This window comes from Dermochelys coriacea, chromosome 4 (genome assembly GCF_009764565.3).
Source record: "Dermochelys coriacea isolate rDerCor1 chromosome 4, rDerCor1.pri.v4, whole genome shotgun sequence".
NCBI classification, from domain to species: Eukaryota; Metazoa; Chordata; order Testudines; family Dermochelyidae; genus Dermochelys; species Dermochelys coriacea.
In genome coordinates this window covers 30606371-30626833 of record NC_050071.1, presented here as the reverse complement: position 1 = coordinate 30626833, position 20463 = coordinate 30606371, and the positions used below count along the sequence as shown (strand labels likewise).

The 20463-nt window shown below is 39.6% G+C and overlaps 1 protein-coding gene across 1 annotated transcript in view; it reads left to right on the top strand.

The window, feature by feature from the left end:
* Nucleotides 1-6479, top strand: part of TACR3 (tachykinin receptor 3) — a 57711-nt gene extending 51232 nt beyond the window's left edge. Inside the window, exons 4-5 of the mRNA XM_038399796.2 lie at nucleotides 4180-4376; nucleotides 5699-6479. Coding sequence (XP_038255724.1) covers nucleotides 4180-4376; nucleotides 5699-6014 — 513 coding nt within the window. The 3' untranslated portion in view covers nucleotides 6015-6479. The remainder of the gene's footprint in view (nucleotides 1-4179; nucleotides 4377-5698) is intronic.
* Nucleotides 6480-20463: the final 13984 nt, after the last annotated feature.

The window sequence follows — 20463 nt, the reverse complement described above, 5'->3', positions numbered from 1 at the left end:
CCAAATTGGTCACAGAGGGAAGCAGGGCTCTGTCAGTTGTGATCTGATGCTCCTGGAGTGTGGCAAGACAAACCCAAAGTCCCACGGCCAAGCACTCTGTTCTTATAGTCTTTTTTCTCTGTTGAAGTCTATGGATAATCCTGTGTCAGTTTGTGACCGGTTACTTCTTAATTGGTGTATCTTTTGATGTAAACATTCCAATACACCTCCGAGAGGGTCATCCTGTCCTGGTTCTGATTTAATCAATTGTCCTGTCTTTAGGGGTACCAGCTTTCACCTCAGGATCGTCAATCTGCCCTTCCTTCATTATGGATGTGCGTTGATGATTCTCTTGTGTCGTTAAGTCTCTTCACTCCTTCTTCCTTGACCATCTGGCTATAACAATGGCCTTCACACCTTATCTTTTCCTGATGCATACATGCCTCATTCACACAAACTGTCTTTTACAGAGACCTTTGAGAATACAAACATTGTCCGTTTATTTTGAATCTCCTTAACATAGACACAATACAAGATCCTGTCTCTTACTTACTAAACCTTAAAACAAAAAAATGTATATTTAACTAGAGTGCTTAATTTGTAATACATATAGGAAACCATAGTAGACATTATAACTTATCCTAAAACAAAAGGGTGACCATAATCAGTCATAAGGATTGTTCTGGTCTGTCCCTGCCTTAACATCAATAGAGACACTGGCAATCTGTCAGATGCATTTCTACCAATGTCCCAGAGGGTCATTCCTTTCTGCTATTCAAATGGGGTGGCTGGTAAAATGAAATCAAGACATACATTAGTACCTCTATTCTTATAGTACAATTATAAAATCCTGCTCCTACATGAGGATCTGCAAGATCAGCCCTAAGTAATATAACAAATGTAGAAAATTTCTTTATAGGAAATCCTGCATTATTCACATTGTCTTTATGCAGATGTCTCACAAGAGTTAAAGACAGGTTTCAGAGTAGCAGCCGTGTTAGTCTGTATTTGCAAAAAGAAAAGGAGTACTTGTGGCACCTTAGAGACTAACAAATTTATTTGAGCATAAGCTTTCATAGCTCACGAAAGCTTTTGCCCCAGATCCCTAAATGGCCCCCTCAAGGATTGAACTCACAACTCTAGGTTTAGCAGGCCAATGCTTCAAACCACTGAGCTATCCCTTACCACATTCAAGTAGAACATAAGAATGGTCCTACTGGGTCAGACCAAAGGTCCATCTAGACCAGTGCCCTGTCTTTTGACAGTGGCCAATGCCAGGTGCCCCAGAGCGAATGAACAGAACAGGTAATCATCAAGTGATCCATCCCGTCACCCATTCCCAGCTTCTGGAAAACAGAGGCTAAGAACACCATCCCTGCCCATCCTGGCTAATAGCTCTTGATGGACCTATCCTCCATGAATTTATCTAGTTCTTTTTTTAAACCCCGTTATGGTCTTGGCCTTCACAACAACCTCTGGCAAGGAGTTCTACAGGTTGACTGTGCACTGTGTGAAAAAAACACTTCTTTTTTTGTTTGTTTTAAACTTGCTATTAATTTCATTTGGTGGCCCCTAGTTCTTGTGTTATGAGAAAGAATAAAGAACACTTCCTTGTTTACTTTCTCCACACCAGTCATGATTTTATAGACCTCTATCATAGTAGTTTTGTTTTTCATTAAGAACAAATTTGTGCATCTTAAATCATTATCCCAAGAAAGCCCCATACAATCACATTGTGATGTGCTTCATTGCCTGACTTTCCTGTGGTGCACAACTTCACGGTACAGAGTAGCAGCCGTGTTAATCTGTATTCGCAAAAAGAAAAGGAGTACTTGTGGCACCTTAGAGACTAACAAATTTATTTGAGCATAAGCTTTCGTGAGCTATAGCTCACTTCATTGGATGCATTTGGTGGAAAATACAGGTGTATATAAATCTCCCCTCTGTATTTTCCACCAAATGCATCCGATGAAGTGAGCTGTAGCTCACGAAAGCTTATGCTCAAATAAATTTGTTAGTCTCTAAGGTGCCACAAGTACTCCTTAACTTCACGGTAGCAGACTAAACAGAAAGAATGTTAGCCATCTAAACAAGTCAATTTTGTACAAGTCCAGTACAGCCATCTAAGCAATTCACTTCAATAATTTCTCCCCTGCCACAGTGCTTATACAACATTTTCATATAACAAAATCAAGGCAGAGACAGCAACAGGTTAAGCTGACCCTGCATTCACTGGCTTATTTGTGTTTCTTCAGGAGACCTTCAGACGATCTTTTAAATCAGCAACTCCTGTAGAGAGGCTTGACTTGCCCTTTAAGTGTCTACATATTAACCTGCTTTTGTAACAGCTTAGGTGTTAGAAACGGAAAGGCTACTTTCTCTGGAAATTGTCAGGCTAACACATTTTAGTGATGCCAGAATTGGTAACCTGTAATGTTACTGTTGGAGCAATTCCTGCAGCTCCAGGGCATGAGAATCAGTGTGCAGCCAGTTTAAACCAAATACTTTACTGAAAGGCTCTGCTGCTTCAGTTTCTCAAGCACTGTGTAGATGGATTGTTTGCATACATGCTAAACTGACTTTTTAGACTATAAAGAATTGGGGCCTGATTTTCATTAGCAGCCTCCCATTTTCCACCTATTTTGTTCCATAGGTAAATATTTTCAGGGGTAATTTTATTAAAATATTTGTATCAGGTTTTTAGCTGACTAATTTTGGTTACAAGTAATAAAACATCTAAGTGCTATGAAATATGCCTGCAAGTTCAAAATGATAACAGTTCCTAACCAGCACAAAAATGTGGATGCAAAACTGGAGGCCCTTCTGAAAATCAGGGGATTCAATGCTAACATGTGGTGCAAGTATGCATCAAGTCTTCTAGCAATTTATAGTTGCAGGAGTAGTTTCCTCACCGATGAACAGCTGGAAAGTATGTCCAAAAAAAGAGTGAAATATACCCAGTCTGAACTATGATTGTTTCAAACACAATATTTCTATTAGCCTGCTGAATCTGGTAGCAGAAATTTAATGAAAAGTAATTTGTGTGTGAAAAACATGAGCATGTATTCATGTAATTACAATCTGTACCATCATCCATATGTACCACAGGATCAAATTAAGGTTGAACAGGTTTAGCTGAAGCTTTAAAAAAAAAAAAACACCACACACAGCATGAGAGAGAGACACTTGACATAGAAAATTTCAGCTCGTGCGCTTAAAGTTTGGCAAAGTTGAAAGCAACTGGAAACAGGGTCTTTCTAATGGGAAGTGACAGGCAACCCTAAATATAGGTGGTAATACCAGATCTGCTTGTAACATGCATATATATACACGGCCAACAGATTTACATCACAAGTCTAATCAGGCTAGTTTTCATTTTATACACATAAAATAAATCTACCATGCTTATTTCTGACATTGGGTGTTGAGAATGACTAGTCTAGCAATATCTGTAGCTGAAGAGGGCAAGATGGCAGCTAGAAACCCTTTTGTTTAATGATGACTTCCTCTGTCTTGCAAGACTTTCTCTCCTTGCCTTTCACACTGACCAAAGCTTCTCTTCATTTGTCTTTTATTGTGATTTGGGGACTGTGATGCCACACAAAACCAGGGATGATGAAGATTACCAGCCTGTCATACTTCTATATGTATGCCCTCTGTTCTTAATTTAGTTTCAGATATTGCTTCTAGTGGGCATTCCCTGCGGGTCACTGATCACTCAACTCCCATCAAGGGCCCAGGGATATAGTTGTTTAGCAGCTAGAGAGGAGTCTCTTCTCTACAACAGACTTTGGGGCAATAAAGGCCATGCAGGGGCGGCTAAATGGAAAATAGGATAACCGTAGTCTATGGCTAATGACCTAGGAAAATGATAATATTGAACGAGTCCAAGCTTCAGTCAGTAATTTTTTTTCAATTTTTGGTACAAAGTTCAATGTGGATAAAAGTCTCTCATACTATTATTGAGGAGGATGCTGTTCTCCAGAGAAAAATGGAGACAAGAAATTCAGATTAAAAACAAAAATGCTGTTAAAAAATGTTCATCCCTGCTACAACTTCACTAACTTTAATAGGGAGATGATCAAGAAGAGGTCCAATTGGTGCTAGCTGCAGTGGTGCTTGTGATGTGGACACTTTTGTACTAGGTACGACACAAGACAACATATATTATAAAATGGCCTTATTGCTTCCTTCTTTCAGGTGGTAAAAATGATGATTGTCGTTGTGTTGACATTTGCAATCTGCTGGTTGCCCTACCACATTTACTTCATAGTTACTGGGATCTACCAACACTTAAATCGGTGGAAATATATTCAGCAAATCTACCTAGCCAGCTTTTGGCTAGCCATGAGCTCCACAATGTACAATCCCATTATCTACTGCTGCCTTAATAAGAGGTAAGAGAGAATTATGAAACTATTGGGTGTGTGAGAGCTTAGCCAGTATATAAATGATTTGAATGTGAAAGAGACAGAGTAATTTTCACTTCATTAGTAAAGATTCCCAATGAGAGAAAAATTATATACATCTCATGTGAGGTAAAAGCCTTCTTCAGGGTTCTGTTCAATGCTAATACTATTCTTCCAATGAACACTTGGGGCATTGACAAATGTAAGAGCAAAATTTAGCCTTGGGGGGGGGGGGCTTAGTCCGCCTGCCACGTTCCACATACAGAACACGTAATAAAAATCATTGGAAGTTGCACTTGTCAGGGCTTGCAGAACCAGGCCCTAATTGTTTAAAATACACCACATGTAAATCAAGGTTGCTTTGCTGTTAGCAAACAGATTGCAGCATACACCACTAACTAATCATTACTCCAAAGATATGCATAGCGTAACTTTACGAGGTGGGGGTCAGAATGCAATTTATAATAAAGCTTTTATTGATCACATCACAATATTTTTATTATACAGTGCAGTCTGAATTGGATGATAAAATGAATGTTCATAGCCTTATTACTCAGTACTAAAGTATATGTAGTTGGAGATGCTGGGGGGAAAAACGTCACACATACTCCTAGGTTCTTATTTTCAAGGGGGCTGCATTTGCAGTTGACTTCCCTGGAATTTTTGGGTGCTTACCGTTTTGAAAAATCAGGCCACGACTGTTTAAGGGACTCTTTATGGGCATGAGTCACCTCGCCTGGACCAGATTGCAGGATCAGGGTCTAAATAAATACTATTCAGAATATGTGCCATTTCACTTCTTCACAGATGATACTGCCTCTACTTTTACAAACCTGCTAATTTTTCAGTGATTCCATTAGTATTACTGAATTAAAGCCATCAAGAGCTTGAGAGAGAACCTGGCTGGGGAGGCAGCGGCCTACCCTCTCACTCCCCCCCCCCCCCAGGTCAGGCTACTAGGGACAGGGGCTGAGCAAGTCAGAAACCCAGGTTGGTAGGAGAGGAGGCAGGAAGCTGCCACCTTCCCAGCCTGGCTGTCTCTCAGGCAGCTGCTGCGCTGCACAGAGGCAGCAACCTGGAGTAGCCACACTCAGCCAGCACGAGAAGCGACTCTGTCCCTCCCCTTCTGCTCCCTGCCCAGACCTGGCTGCCAGGAACAGGTGCCAGGTGCAGTAGAAGTACAGAACCCCTCTCCCTCCCCACAGGAAGGCTGAGCAGAAATATGTGGGGGAGGAGCACTTGACCCTGCATGCCACTTGACCCCCCGCGCATTGCCTATAAATGCTTTCACCAAGTATCTTTCCTTTCAGATTCCGAGCTGGTTTCAAGAGAGCATTCCGTTGGTGCCCATTTATCGAGGTATCCAGCTATGATGAGCTGGAGCTCAAGGCAGCCAGTTTTCATCCCACCAGACAAAGTAGCTTGTACACGATGTCCAGAATGGAGTCTAGCACAACAGTAGTGTTTGACCCCAATGATGGAGATCATTTCAAGTCTACCCGTAAGAAAAGAGCTGCTTCGCAGAACACAAGCTTTAATGGCTGTTCACGCAGGAATTCCAAAACCACCTCTTCAACCTCGAGTTTTATCGGCTCACCCTATACATCAGTGGATGAGTATTCTTAAAGCACTGGGTAAATTTGTGTTGAGTGTGAAAAGAGCAGTATTGTACATGAAAGAGACAATGCTATTCTACCTTAGAACCAATATCCAAGCTACAGGATGGCAGTCAAGATTCAGTCGATGAACCCTAGTTGTAAATACTGGCCCTGCTTACGTTTGTACTTTGGAAAAAAAAAAAAAAAAGGGGGAACTATAAGACGTCTGTTTACATGAGTACGAAAAACACAGTGGCATCTTGTACATAGAAGTGTTTGTAAGAATTATTTAAAACAATACAACATAAAACTCTTGCTCCTGTATTAGGATCAAATGCAGACTTATAGGTGACTTGCTGATATTTAAAATTTTACTGACTGAAATGTAACCAGGCAGCTTCAAAATAACTACAGTTCAAACTGTCCTGAATTTTTATATTATTTGTTTCAGAGTAGCAGCCGTGTTAGTCTGTATTCGCAAAAAGAAAAAAGGAGTACTTGTGGCACCTTAGAGACTAACAAATTTATTTGAGCATAAGCTTTCGTGAGCTACAGCTCACTTCATCGGATGCATTTGATGGAAAATACAGAGGGGAGATTTATATACACATAGAGAGAACATGAAACAATGGGTTTTTATCATACACACTGTAAGGAGAGTGATCACTTAAGATGAGCCATCACCAGCAGCGGGGGGGGGGGGGGGGGAGGAAAACCTTTCATGGTAACTAACCTTGACTAAAAAAACCTAAAGGTTTTCCTCCTCCCCCCCCCCCCCGCTGCTGGTGATGGCTCATCTTAAGTGATCACTCTCCCTACAGTGTGTATGATAAAACCCATTGTTTCATGTTCTCTCTATGTGTATATAAATCTCCCCTCTGTATTTTCCACCAAATGCATCCGATGAAGTGAGCTGTAGCTCACGAAAGCTTATGCTCAAATAAATTTGTTAGTCTCTAAGGTGCCACAAGTACTCCTATATTATTTGTGAATTCTACAGGAGGAAAGTTACACAAGATTGGGTTAAAAATTGCTTTTGTATCAAGTCCTGATAAGTTCCAAACCCAGTCTGCTGTTACACAAACTCATGTGAGTAATCCTATTGAAGTCAAGGTGGATGGGATTCAGCTCTGTGCACCACTTAAATCCACTTAAGATTAACTCAAACCCCAAATAGGGCTTAAGTGGTTCATAGGCTTTGTTCTGGCCCTTGCACATGCAGGAATGCCACCCTGTGTGATGCAAGTAGGACTTTTTGACCCACGGTTGGAGTGTCTTTCAGTAGCTACACCAGACTGCAACCTCAAAGTGAAGGTCACAGAACATAGTCTGTATCAAGAGATCTTTGTTAAACATGGATCAGTGCTCTCCCACTGAAGTAGGAAGAGCTACTTCCTCAGTAAGGCACTGCTAAAATAATGCTTTACTAGACAGACAAAAATACATAACCGCATTTGTATTCATTTTGACTATCAGCCAACTTGTATACATAATTAAATTCAGACAACTGAAGCTTATGGTCAGATATCCATTTTCCTGCAAAAGCAAACCAGTGATTGTAATAAATAGCTTGCTTGCTCTGTCCCCAGACACACACTCAGTTTTGGTTTGGGTTGAATCCCAAACTATAAAGCGTGTATTTCAGTGCAGGTTCAGATATGGCCACTCTCTCACACAAGCATCTTTTTCTTGCAAGATTTTGACCCAACGTATTATATTTTAATTCAAGATAAAAGAGAACTTCTTTGAGATCATGTTATCTTGCCAGTTTTTTCCATCATTTTGTGCTAAAAACAGTTCACAGGATTTTGACATAATTGACTCCAAACCCAAAACTTGAACTCCAGATTAAAGCCTGAGTCAGGGATGAATGATAGCTTAATCCTAATCCATTCGGGTAGGGCTCTTTACACTGGGAACATGATTCCAACAGTCATTTGAGACGTGTGTGTGATGTTTATGACATATGAAAAAAAAATATCCATCATCAAGATCTCCATGGTGCTTCAGAGAATTGCAGTGCTGTTCATTGAACTCTAAGGGCTTACTTTGGAATCCAGCCTTTATTTGGGCTCTTTTTCCTGCACCCACAAAATAGAATAAATCATTTAAATGTCTAAATACCTGATAACTAACAAATTTTGTACAGGGAGCCTGCAGCTACTTGCACCTGCAAATTGTAGAGGCAAAAAACCAAGATCCCAATGTTTAGAAATTTGTCCTCATAGACCATAGTTTTCCAAATATACATTTCCTTCAATAATGTGCATTCTTATGGGTGCATGTAGAAATCTTGTGATCACATTTTTGAAAGCTTGTTTGTGAATATGAAACAAAAATCTAAGCATCCTATATTTTTATATTAGATTAAAAAATATTCTTTTTTAACAATTACCTACTGTGGTAAAAGCCCAAGGAGCTGAGCACCTCTTGAGAGCTCCTGCACACCCTCATTTTCCACTGAAGTCACTGTGCCAAATCTTGAAATCTGTATCCAGATTTTACCCTGTCCTTAGTCAGGCAAACTGCCACTGAAGAACTGAGTAAAAGTTTCAGGATTTCACCCAGCATGGGTTGAGGGCACTCAGGACCATTTAAGAGACATTCTGAACCTTGGAGGTCAGACCATAAATTTGTCAATCCTGAATCTTTAATGTCGCACTCCTATTGTTGCTGGACAGCAAGGGAAATTTCTAAAACTTCTGATACTTAGACAAGGTGGATGAGGCAACAGCATGTTAGGAAATCATTAGAGAATCCAGTATTATCACTATTCAGGCTAACTGCCACATTACCCACACACTTAACCATGAACATAACCCCTTAATGGTTTTAATATCAGAATTTTCCCATTTTTCTTTAACAAGAACTGTTGTATAGTCCAGAAGTATTAGTGTGTGACAGAGTTTAGATCCACATCCACCTAATACACACCTGGGGTGAACTGGAACAAATACAGTTCTTTTCTATAATATACAGAATCTTTTCTATAATATACATAGTATCTATTTTTAATCATACAGCACTTCTATCACACAAAACCAAAAGCTTTTTTTAATGTGCATAAAGACTAAAGGTTTCAGAGTATCATCCGTGTTAGTCTTTATTCGCAAAAAGAAAAGGAGTACTTGTGGCACCTTAGAGACTAACAAATTTATTAGAGCATAAGCTTTCGTGAGCTACAGCTCACTTCATCGGATGCATTTGGTGGAAAAAAAGACTAAAGGGTTTTCTGTGACAGAAGTATGATTAAGAATAAATACGATCTTATGCTGAAGCAGAATACAGTAATTCAGAGCAAGAACACAATGGATATTACACTTCAGGAAACTCTGGAGTTTGTTTATAAACATGAATAGGTGTACTTTATATATTTTTATTTGTACAAATATGTTTGATAACTTTAAAAAATACTATTTGTTTTCAATTGTGTAATTGTACAAGATAAAATGTAAATGTCAGGAAAAGTCTACAGCTGAAAACATCTTTAAAAATATTAAATTATAATGGAACCATCAGCTTCTTAATAGAATACATTATATGACATTTAATTAAAATGAGAATATTGCTACTTATTTTAACCAGAATCATCATCTCAGGTGTGGCAGTAACAACAAATATCTTTTTGAGGTGTATTTTTTGTATTAGCTTAGGTGAATGTACTATAGCTCACTGTTCCGGTAGCTAAGGGAGAAGTCCTGGCTCCACTGAAGTCAATGGAAGTTTTGGCATTGGATTTCAATGGGGTCAAGATTTCTCCTAGAGATTTTTAACTAACATACACAAATAAAGAAGAAAAAATTCAAAGCAGAAAGGTCAGTATGCCATGTTGTAATGTTTTCTTTTACCTAAAACAGATAAACAAAACAATGAAAAAAATATGTGCCATTTTTCCTAGTTTTTCCTAGGATAGAAAGGAGACAATTTCCCCAATGGAAGAAAACCCATCACCAGACTATCCCTTAAGAATAGAAGGCCAAATTCTGATCTCAGTTACTCCACTGAGGTCTAGGGTAACTACACTGATTGCAGTGGCATTATTCAGGCTTTAAAACTGGAATAATTGAGATAAGAATCTGGCTCAGAGGTTCTTTGGGAGCAAAATATGCTACAGATGTTTGATATGTGCTCAACTTCTGCGAGGTATTCATATACACTAGAAATTCAGGATTTAAAAAATAAAATTCATTTCTAAAATGCATCTAATTCTCTCACAATCTCTTTAAATGAAAAATTCCTGCTGATGGAGTTCCTGTTGCTCTATAAACAGATCTTTTACCAAATCCTAGAATTGCCACAGCTCTGGACATTTATTAACTTTCCAGACACACTGCAATGCCTCTCTCTTTCTGCAAGCATTAGGGGAAAGGGTGATCTGATGGGTGGGTAAAGCTGGACATAGGAGATTGATTTGGGGTATTTTAGGGCAATGGTTAGAATTTGTGCAATTAATATTAAAATTTTTTAAAATGTCTAGGATATGACAGCTGACTTTATAAAAATCTCAATATGTTTAAATGGCTGTTTGGCAGAGCTGCAACAAGGTTTGAGAGAAATCGTATTTCAAGATGCATGAAAATGTGCATACTGCAGTATAGGTTTGCTTTCATGAATTTGAGACCCATTTTGTCACATCACCAGCCAGAGTCTTTTGTGACAGATAAGAAACTATGTAACCTGAATACAAAAAGGGAAATTACTGCCTTGGAAGGACTACTGCAGAAAAAAAGAATTTGGGAGTTATAGTGGATCAGACTAAATGAGTCAACAATGAGCCTTGACTTTATCACACAAAACAAGCCAACTCAGAGCTGTAGTGCGCGGGGCAGAAATGTGTACAAGATGGAGAAATGTTGTATGATTGTGACCCCCTATTAAGACATCTTTTGCATTAACCTCAAGAACTTCATTCCAAAGGTGAATGCAGAAGTCATTTAAAGAAACCATTACTCTTTTATCTTAGAAAATTATAAAAATATAGTAACTTGCAATTCTAGTGTCACATATGCCCTTCTCAGCAAGGGCAGGATCCAAAGCCCATTGACATCAAAGGAAAAAGTCCCACTGATTTCTGGACCAGACCTTAAGTCACTGCTCATACATGCCAAGTGCCTGTATTTATGAACAATAATTTATAAAATTTATAATTTAAAAAAAAAACCTCACCCCTCTCCTAATTCAGTATATGTAATGTGATGCATACAAAATGTCCATTTTCATTTTTTGCCTCAAATGTCCTGATTTTAAAGTTCTAAATATGTATGAAGATATACTAACACAACTCAGCTGGGAGAGTTCAGACTGGTTACAAAAAGCTAAGCATAGTAACTTTGTGCTTGTATATTATGTGTGTGTATTGTAAACTTCTGGTTGTTCATGTACAATTTCTGTCTATAAGGAAGTTATGTATAGAAAATGTATGGTTGTTGAATAAACTGTCTTTTTTAAAGTGTGGCTATTACAAAAATAGGTATTGTATTAATAAAAATCAGTATATGAATATACATTGTATACTTTAAACTGTGTGACTGTGGTGAGCTTATTTTGGTTTTTCCTCTCTTATTTTAAGCTTAAAAAAGACAGATGTAGAATTTTACAAGTAGCTTGTGACAATCCAAGGTCAGAAATGTACCAGGTTTCCTCCTACTCTATATACACTTTTCAAATGCTGATGATAGCAAGAACAATGAAAATGCTCTTGAAGACAGAGAATGTGGTAAATAAGCCTTGTGGTTGGAGGAAGCAGTAGATGTGGTATATCTTGACTTTAGTAAAGCTTTTGATACAGTCTCACATGATCTTCTCAAACAACTAGGGAAATATAGCCCAGATGAACGAACTAGAAGGGGGGAGGTGCACAACTAGTTGGAAAACCGTACTCTTAGTAGTTATCAATGGTTCACAATCAAGCTGGAAGAGCATATTAAATGGGGTCCCACAGGGACCTGTCCTGGGTCTACTTCTATTCAATATTTTCATAAATGGGTCGGATAATGGCATAGAGTGTACACTTACAAATTTTGTGGGTGATACCAAGCTGGGAGGGGTTGCAAGTGCTTAGGAGGACAGGATTAGAATTTAAAATGATCATGACAAACCAGAGAAATGGTCTGAAATAAATAGGATAAAATTCAATAAAGGACAAATGCAAAGTACTCCACTTAGGAAGGAATAATCAGTTGCACAAGTACAAAATGGGAAATGACTGCCTTGGAAGGAATACTTCAGAAAAATAATTTGGGAGTTATAGTGGATCACAAACTCAATGAGTCAACAATGTAAAACTGTTCCCAAAATGATATTGGCTTTTTTCCTTTTTTGGTATGTATTAGCAAGATACAAATCGTAATTCTTCTACTCTACTCGGTCCTGATAAAGCCTGAACTGGAGCACTGTGTACAGTTCTGCGTGCCACACTTTGGGAAAGAAGTGGACATATTGGAGAGGCGAGCAACAAAAAATTATAGGTCTAGGAAACATGGCCTACAGGAAAAGTTGTAAACAAACCCATTTTTTTGGGTCTGGAGATGAGAACATTGAGAGGAGACATGATGTTTTATGTTTTAAGTACATAAACATTTGTTATAAAGAGTAGGGCAATAAATTTGTCTCCTTAGCCCCTGAGGACAGGACAAGTAGTAACAGGCTTAAATTGAAGCAAGAGAGTTTGAGGTTAGACATTAGGGAAAACTTCCTAACTATCAGGGTAGTTAAACACAGGAACAAATTACACATTTTTGTGATTGGAGGTTTTAAAGAGCAAGTTAGACAAACACCTGTCAGGGTTGGTCTAGCTAATACTTATAGTCCTGCGTCAGTGCAGGGGACTGGACTAGATGACCAACTGAGGTCCCTTCCAGTCCTACATTTTTGTGATTCTATGAATGGAGACAATGTTAGGTAAATAGTTAAAATAGGGGCAGATTGTAGTATCCTCATTCATGTCTACAATAGGTGTGGATTGAAGACCATGTTGCTGCTCCTCGGATGTCCATGATAGGGACATGACCCACATATGCTACAGAGGCTGAGTGTGCTCTTGTTGAATACCCGTGATTTTGTAGTACATGACAATACAGCTGGTGATCTACTTGGAAAGTATGTGGTTACAGAATGTCCTCTCATTTGTTCCATGCAGGAGACAAACAGCTGGGAAGAGATCCACCAAGGCTTTGTTCTTTGCAGATTAAAAAAAAAAAAAAAAAAAACACACTAATGCTTAGTGAACATCCAAAGCATGGAGCTATTGGATATCTTTATGATCATATGGTTTTGGAAAGAAGACTGGTATAGAGATAGATTGGCTGAGGTGGAAATCAGACACTATTTTGAAGAGAAACTTAGGGTGCTGCCTAAGCTGCACCTTGTCCTTGTAAAAATTAATAAAATAAAATGTTTAAAAAAAAGTGTATGGAGGGTCTGTAACTAGAGCATGTAGTTCCCCTACTCTTCTTGCTGAAGAGATGGCTATTAGAAAGGCCACCTTTGCTGAAAGGTAAAGCAACCAACAGGTGGCTAATGATTTGAAAGGGGGATCCATAAAGGCTGATAAAACTAAGTTCAAATCCCACTGTGAAGTAGGATCTCTGATAGATGTGAACAATCTTTCTAGGCTTTTAAGGAACCTGGTGAACATAGGGTTAGAGAATACCATCCTACCCTTTACATGAGAATAAAACACAAATTGCAGCTAGGTGCACTTTGATAGAACTGATCACCAAACCTGACTCTTAAGTGTAATAGTCCAAAATCTTTTGAATCATAGATTGCATAGGAAATATATCATAGCTAGCTGCTCAGATAGAGAAATACTTCCACTAAGTTAAGTAGCCCTTGTGGATTAGTTTCCTATTATTAAGTTGGCCTTTCTGGACTGCTTCCAGATAAACAGTGTCCCTCCACTAGGTTTAGCCACTGCAGAACCAGGCCATGAGGTGTAACAACTGAAGATTCAGGTGCAACATCTGCCCCATGATTCTAGGATATCAAGCCCTTGCCTAGAGACCAGGTAAGAGTTCCCTGATGGACAATCTGTGCAAGTCTGGCTGCCTTGCTCAGGCTGACACAATGAATATCATTTTGCCTTGTTCTTGCTTCAGCTTGGAAGCTTATTGACCTTGGGAATCAGCAGAACCAGAGGAGAAGCATAGAGTAGGCCCTTGTCCTTGGGACAGAGAAATGCATGTGAGATGTTTTCGGGGCTATAGCCTGCCCCTGAACGGGCAGCATTTCCTGTTCTGACAGGTTGCAAATAATTCCACAAAAGGGATTCCTTCTAATTGAAATATTGACCTTAGTATCGTTGTGTTGACAGACCACTCCTGATCCAAGATGAACAACTTGCCCAGTTGGTTTGCCAAGCCATTCTGAATGCACAGTAGATGTGACACTACAAGAGTCAGAAAATTTCATATGCAGATGCATCCTCTGAGAACTCCAACATACAATACAGCTTTGTGATCAGGACGGTGCAGGGGTTCCTATCTAGCGGGCACAGTCCAATATGGCAGCCGTCCTGCCCAGTGGCTACAGTTTGGATGGGGTAGGGAAACCTAGGCCACCCTACTCCACCAGCTTCTGACTCAGGACCTTGTAAGGATGGTTCGGCTGTTCATCTGTCCTCATATGGTGTCAGTCTCCACTCAGCTTCCCAGGACCACTTCCTACTCCAGTCCATATCATGTTCAGCCACTGTGCATCTCTGAGGAACGTCACCTTCTGGGCTTCCAGCCCTTGTCACAGCCACTGGTGTTGTGGCTCACCAACTCACTGCAAGTTTAGCTCTGGTCCTCTCGGAGAGCTTCCAAGGTAGGTCTTCTTCTTTGGATTGCCAGCCCTAGATTGAGGGTTATTATTAAGGATTAAAAAATGAGAGAAAGTGCAGGGTGGGGAGGGAAGAGAGACTGAACTACATTTTTGGAAATGAAAATTTTCCATAGAAAAATATTCTTCACTGTATAAGTGCTAAGAGCTGCTGTCTGATCCCTCCAGCTAGGTAGCATTAATAAGAGCATATGATTATTCCAAATCCCACAGAACAAAGGTAATCTTGGATGAGTGTAAAGGAGAATGAGCCTGCGGCCTGTGTAGAAGGAGAAATCAAAAGGGGAAAAGGGAGTCCAGGGAAAGAAGCAAGTGAGAAAGAACCATGAAAGAAATGAAGAAAGAAGCACAGAAGCATGGGGGCAGAGCAGGATTTAAAGGGGGAGCATTTAAATGCTCCATAGGAACACCCTGCACAGCAGCAGGATGCAGGTGTAGTAGGAGGATCCGCTGCTACATTGTTGCTCCCATCCATTTCTGGGGTGAGCAGGGCTGGATTACCCAATAGGCAGACTAAGCACCTTCTTAGGGCACCAGCAAAACAGGGGGCACAAAAAAGGGGGGGCTTGGAAAAAATTTGATATTTAAAAAAAACACATCAAAGTAATCATCATGGGAAAAAATCAGAACTTTGTTAGACTTCCTTACACTCCACTACACACTCTTCCCCCGTTTTTCTGTTCTTTTTATTTCTTATCCCCACCTAAATGAGGGGGGCGTCCTACTAACGTAGATCAAAATAATGCGAGAAAATCAGATCCTGTCATGTATTGCAATAAATTTGTTTTATTATTGATATATTCTTCTGAATTATACGTACTTGATTTGGTTTTTCCCTTTATATATAAAATCACACACACACACACTGTGATGGGGCAAGGCCAGATGGCTATGAAAGAGTAGTGGGAGATAGATATATTAGCTCCAGGCTAAACAAATCCCTGGTACCAGGATAAGTGAAATGGCAGCTGCTCCAGGTCAATTAAGACACCTGGAGCCAATTAAGAACTTTCCAGAAAGCAGGCAGAAGGCTAGGTTGACTGGGACACCTGAAGCCAATCAGGGGCTGGCTGAAACTAGTTAAAAGCCTCTCAGTCAGTCAGGTGGGTGTGCATGTCAGGAGCTGTGGGAAGAAGTTGCGCAGTTGGAGAGGCTGAGTAGTACACACCATATCAGGCACAAGGAAGGAGGCCCTGAAGTAAGGGAGAAGTGGAGCTTGACGAATTGAGGGCTGCTGTGGGGGAAGTAGTCCACGGAATTGTACATGTCATGTTTCTAAAAGGTCAGCTACCATAGCTGATACTATTAGGGTCCCTGGGCTGGAGCCCGGAGTAGAGGGTGGACCCGGGCTCCCTCCCACCCACCTTTGCCCCCTGATTAATCACTGAGACTGAGAGACAGAGACTATTCAAGGAAGGATAACTTCTCCTCACCTCCTTTGCTGGCTTATGATGAAAATGGCTCAGTAGACTGTGACCCTTGTCTCTAGAGAAAGAAGAGTTACATAGAGGGTCACAGAGAGTCTCTGAGGCTAGCGAAATCTGCCAGGAAATGCAGGACCCACGGAGGCAAGGACAGAGCTTTGTCACAACACACACAAAATAGTATACATAGTGTAATTTTTTTTTGTTTAAGTTCAGATAACTGAGATAAGGGGCAGGATGAAACAACCAACTGAGTGGAGCACAGAAATGTAAACTGGCGGAAGAAACAAAACAAAAGACACTAGTGAAATTTTCCAAAAATCTTCCAAAGCTGACGTTTTTCAAAGCGAATCCATCAGAAACAACAACATCTTCTTTCAGTAGCACAGACATAGTTCCAAAATCTGTAGGTGTTTCAGAGACTGACCCTTCTTCTAGTGATGAAACAAACACCATTCCAGAACATGTGGATGTGTCAGACTGTAACTGATCATCCTATTCCTGGTGGTAAAACAGACATTGTTTTATGAGTTGTGGATGTGTCAGAGACTGAACCTGCTCACGCTGTAAATAATAGGAGAAAAGATCCTGGTATGTGGCTTGATTTCAGTATCGATGATGTAGCTTACTGGATAGATTGTGGACCAATGACGGTCAACACCACATTGGGCCATTTGAGAAATCATGTCAGACTTTTACCAATGACAAAAAACAAGATCTTGTCCACAAAAAATATTTTTCGGCATGAAAGCGAATGGTGAGAAATACACTCGAGAATGATGGTGAATACAGTAGCCAACAGGGTCTGTGTACTGTTTTGTTTGCAAACTTTTTGCATATAAACCTTCAACATCCCGGTTTCCTGCAGATTGATTTAGTGACTGGTGGAATACTGTTTTAATTGAACAACATGAAAATAGCACTACTCACAGAGATTCAATGTTGACATATTTAAATCGAAGACAGGGCTTTGAATTGACACAAAAATTGGAAGAACAAATTAAAGGGGAGCGTGAATACTGGCAACATGTCTTGCAGTGTGTTATAGCTGTTATTCAAACATTAGCTGAATGCGATCTGCCTTTCCGGGGATCAAATGACACATTTGGATCATTGCAGAATGGAAATTTCTTGGGATTGTTAGAGCTTGTGGCTCAGTTTGATCCATTTTTAGCAGGCCATATCTCAAAATATGGGAATGCTGGCAAAGGTAACCCATCATACTTATCCAAGACAATATGTGATGAACTCATTGGTCTAATGAGTGACAAAGTTCGTTCAGCTATTGTGGATGAAATAAACTGAAGTACCCAGCAGTATTTATCTGTCGACTCTACACTTGATCTTTCACATATTGATCAATTGAGTATTGTACTAAGATGCGAGTCTCCCACAGATGGAAAACCAGTCGAATGATTTATAACATTCCTCAATTTGAAAAGCCACAATGGTGAAGAAATGGCAAATCAAGCACTGCATTATCTGCGCCAAGTTTGCAAAATAGATTTCTCAAAGTGCAGAGGTCAATCTTATGACAATGCTGCCAACATGTCAGGGCATTATCAAGGAATTCAGAAGCTTTTAGAACAGAACAAATATGCCATATTCATATCATGTGCTGCATACTCTTAGCACTGCGGCCAACAAGATTGTTTGTTGTCTGGTAGCAGTAAGTTTTTTTCCTCAAGAGTCCAGTTACGTTATACCTTTTTCTCTGCCTCAACACACTGATGGCAGTTCTTAAAACATATTTGGGCAATGGTCATGTGTTGAAATCTTTCTAATATTCGCTGGGAGGCACATGCAGTGGCAACAAGTGCAATTCTGGAGTCCTACTCAAAGATTGTGGATGCATTAGAAAGTATAGCTGAAGACCAATCATAAAAGAGAGAAACTATACGAGAGGCAGAAAACACTGCAAACAAGATGCAAGAACTAGAGTTTTGTTGACCATGTGGAATGAAATTTTACAACACTTTTACCACACAAAAATCAAGCTCTCCAAGAAAAAGAATTGGATTTGAAAACATGTACAGACCTCTGTCAATCATTAGCAGACCACTTACATACTTTGAGGAATAATTTTGAAAGATTTGAAGACATACCAAAAGATACCTTGCCTGATACCGACTACAAAGCAGCCCAGTCCCACAAGCGAATCAGGAAAAAAAAAACAAGCAAATGATAGCAGTGCAACAGAAACAGCATTGAATCCTAGAGACAAGTTTCATGTATCTACTTAGTATGCTATAATTTATACACTTGAAGCTCATATGAAGAGGAGAGGTGAAGTGTACAAAGTAGTATCAAGTAGGATTTTCTTTTCTAAATGATATGGACTTATCGACGAACAATATTCACAAGGTTCCCAAAAGCTAGTTGATTCATACCCTGTTGGCTTGAGCATGAATCTCTGTGGAGAAGTACAGTAGTTCCACTGTTATATCCGCACAAAGTTTAATGAAACAGGAAAAATGAAATTCAGTCACTTTATTCCCTCTTTCAATATTGTGTCATGAAGATCACAATGTGTATTTCCAAATGTAGAGATCGCACTACGTATTTTTCTAACATTGATGATTACTAACTGCTCCGCAGAACGCTCTTTTTCTCAGCTGAAAAGAATAAAAAACCCTCAGAACAACAATGTGTCAGGACAGACTTGATTCACTTTCCCTATTGTGTATGGAAGCAGACATGCTTCGTTGAGTCAGCTTCGATGAATTTATCCCGAATTTTGCAATCAGATTTTGCAATCAGAAAATCTAGAAAGAAGCTATTTTAATTTCAGCATACATGTAAGTTTTGTGTCATTTCAAAAAATAAAACTTTATATTATGATATAGTATTGTTTTTATTTTGAATTACGGGGGGGGGCACCATAATCTTTTCAGTGCTTAGGGCTCCTAAAGGTCTTAATCTGGTCCTGGGGATGAGCATTTTGCCACAATTTCAAAATTAAAAATTTCAAAAATACCAAACATTTCCTATGTTTTTCCTCAAAAGGTTTGATTTTTTTTTAAAATGTAATTGAAAATTTTTCACAAGACCCCTTTTTCAACAAAACAACAAGAATATCTGTGATGCTTTGCCATTGTCACATAAATATGGAGGATTCCTCTCTATGTCCCCAGTACACATATACCTAGCGCTTGACCTGGCTACTTAGCAAGGGTGCTGGACTCAGGATTTGCTCCATGTTATCACCCAGCCTACCCTCAAACAGAACTGGCAGGGATCAAATATCTGCCTGATGCTCTGCCTCACTACTGAGTCTGAACCAAAGGTAGGGCCCACATCTCAAGGATCCAGACAATGAGCCATCTGCCCTACCCATTACATCTCCCTTCCGAAGTGAAGGAGAGAACCAGCATTTGGAACTGATTGTGTTGACTTGCTTGATATGTGTAACACTATGTGACAAAAATCACCGGTGTAATTCAGCTGAAGCATTTGCCTCATTGTTGTCATAAAAAGCTATCACCTTCATAGATTGTCTTGTGTGATTGAAACATTAAAATCCCAGCAAGTGGTTTTTTAGTAATGTGGTAAAGTGTCTCTTTCTTCTAAGATGATGTTTTAGAAGGAAAGAGAGTTAAAACCAATAACTCAAAGGAAAGTACATAGTAAAGTATTTTTGAACATGATCTGATGGAAAGTAACCTGTACTTAAATTTAATCAGAATAGTGAGAGGGTATACTAAGAAGAGGGGTTCAGGGAGGAGCATTGCATCATTCCTGAAGGTTCCCCCAGCCCCCTGAGGTTACTGTTACAAATGATGTTTCTTTATTCAGCACATTTTCAAGGCTATTTTTTTGGGTTGATATTAGTCAGTCCATGCAGTAAGTGGAAGAAATCACTGATTAGGTGAAATGTCACAATAATAGTTGTGTGGCACATGCTTTGAAATGTAGTCCCTTGACTGTCAAGCTCCAGAGGAAGTGATAGATTACACAGCTACACTTGTAGCTAAACAAAAGCTCTGGTTGGCACAGGCCTGAGTTTTCATTAGCAGTTTTTGAACAAATATTTTCAACAACAATGAAACAACATCTCCACTAAGTTATATGCCAACTGTTACCCAACTCCTCTCAATGGAAGTTTATATACAGCTTGTCCCAGTACAAATACACAAGTAAGGCCCCTGCCTCCCACCACTTGTGCAGCCATGTAGGACCATCTCAGATTCTGTTTTCAGCCTGTGTTCCAAATACTCTTTCCCCCATAAC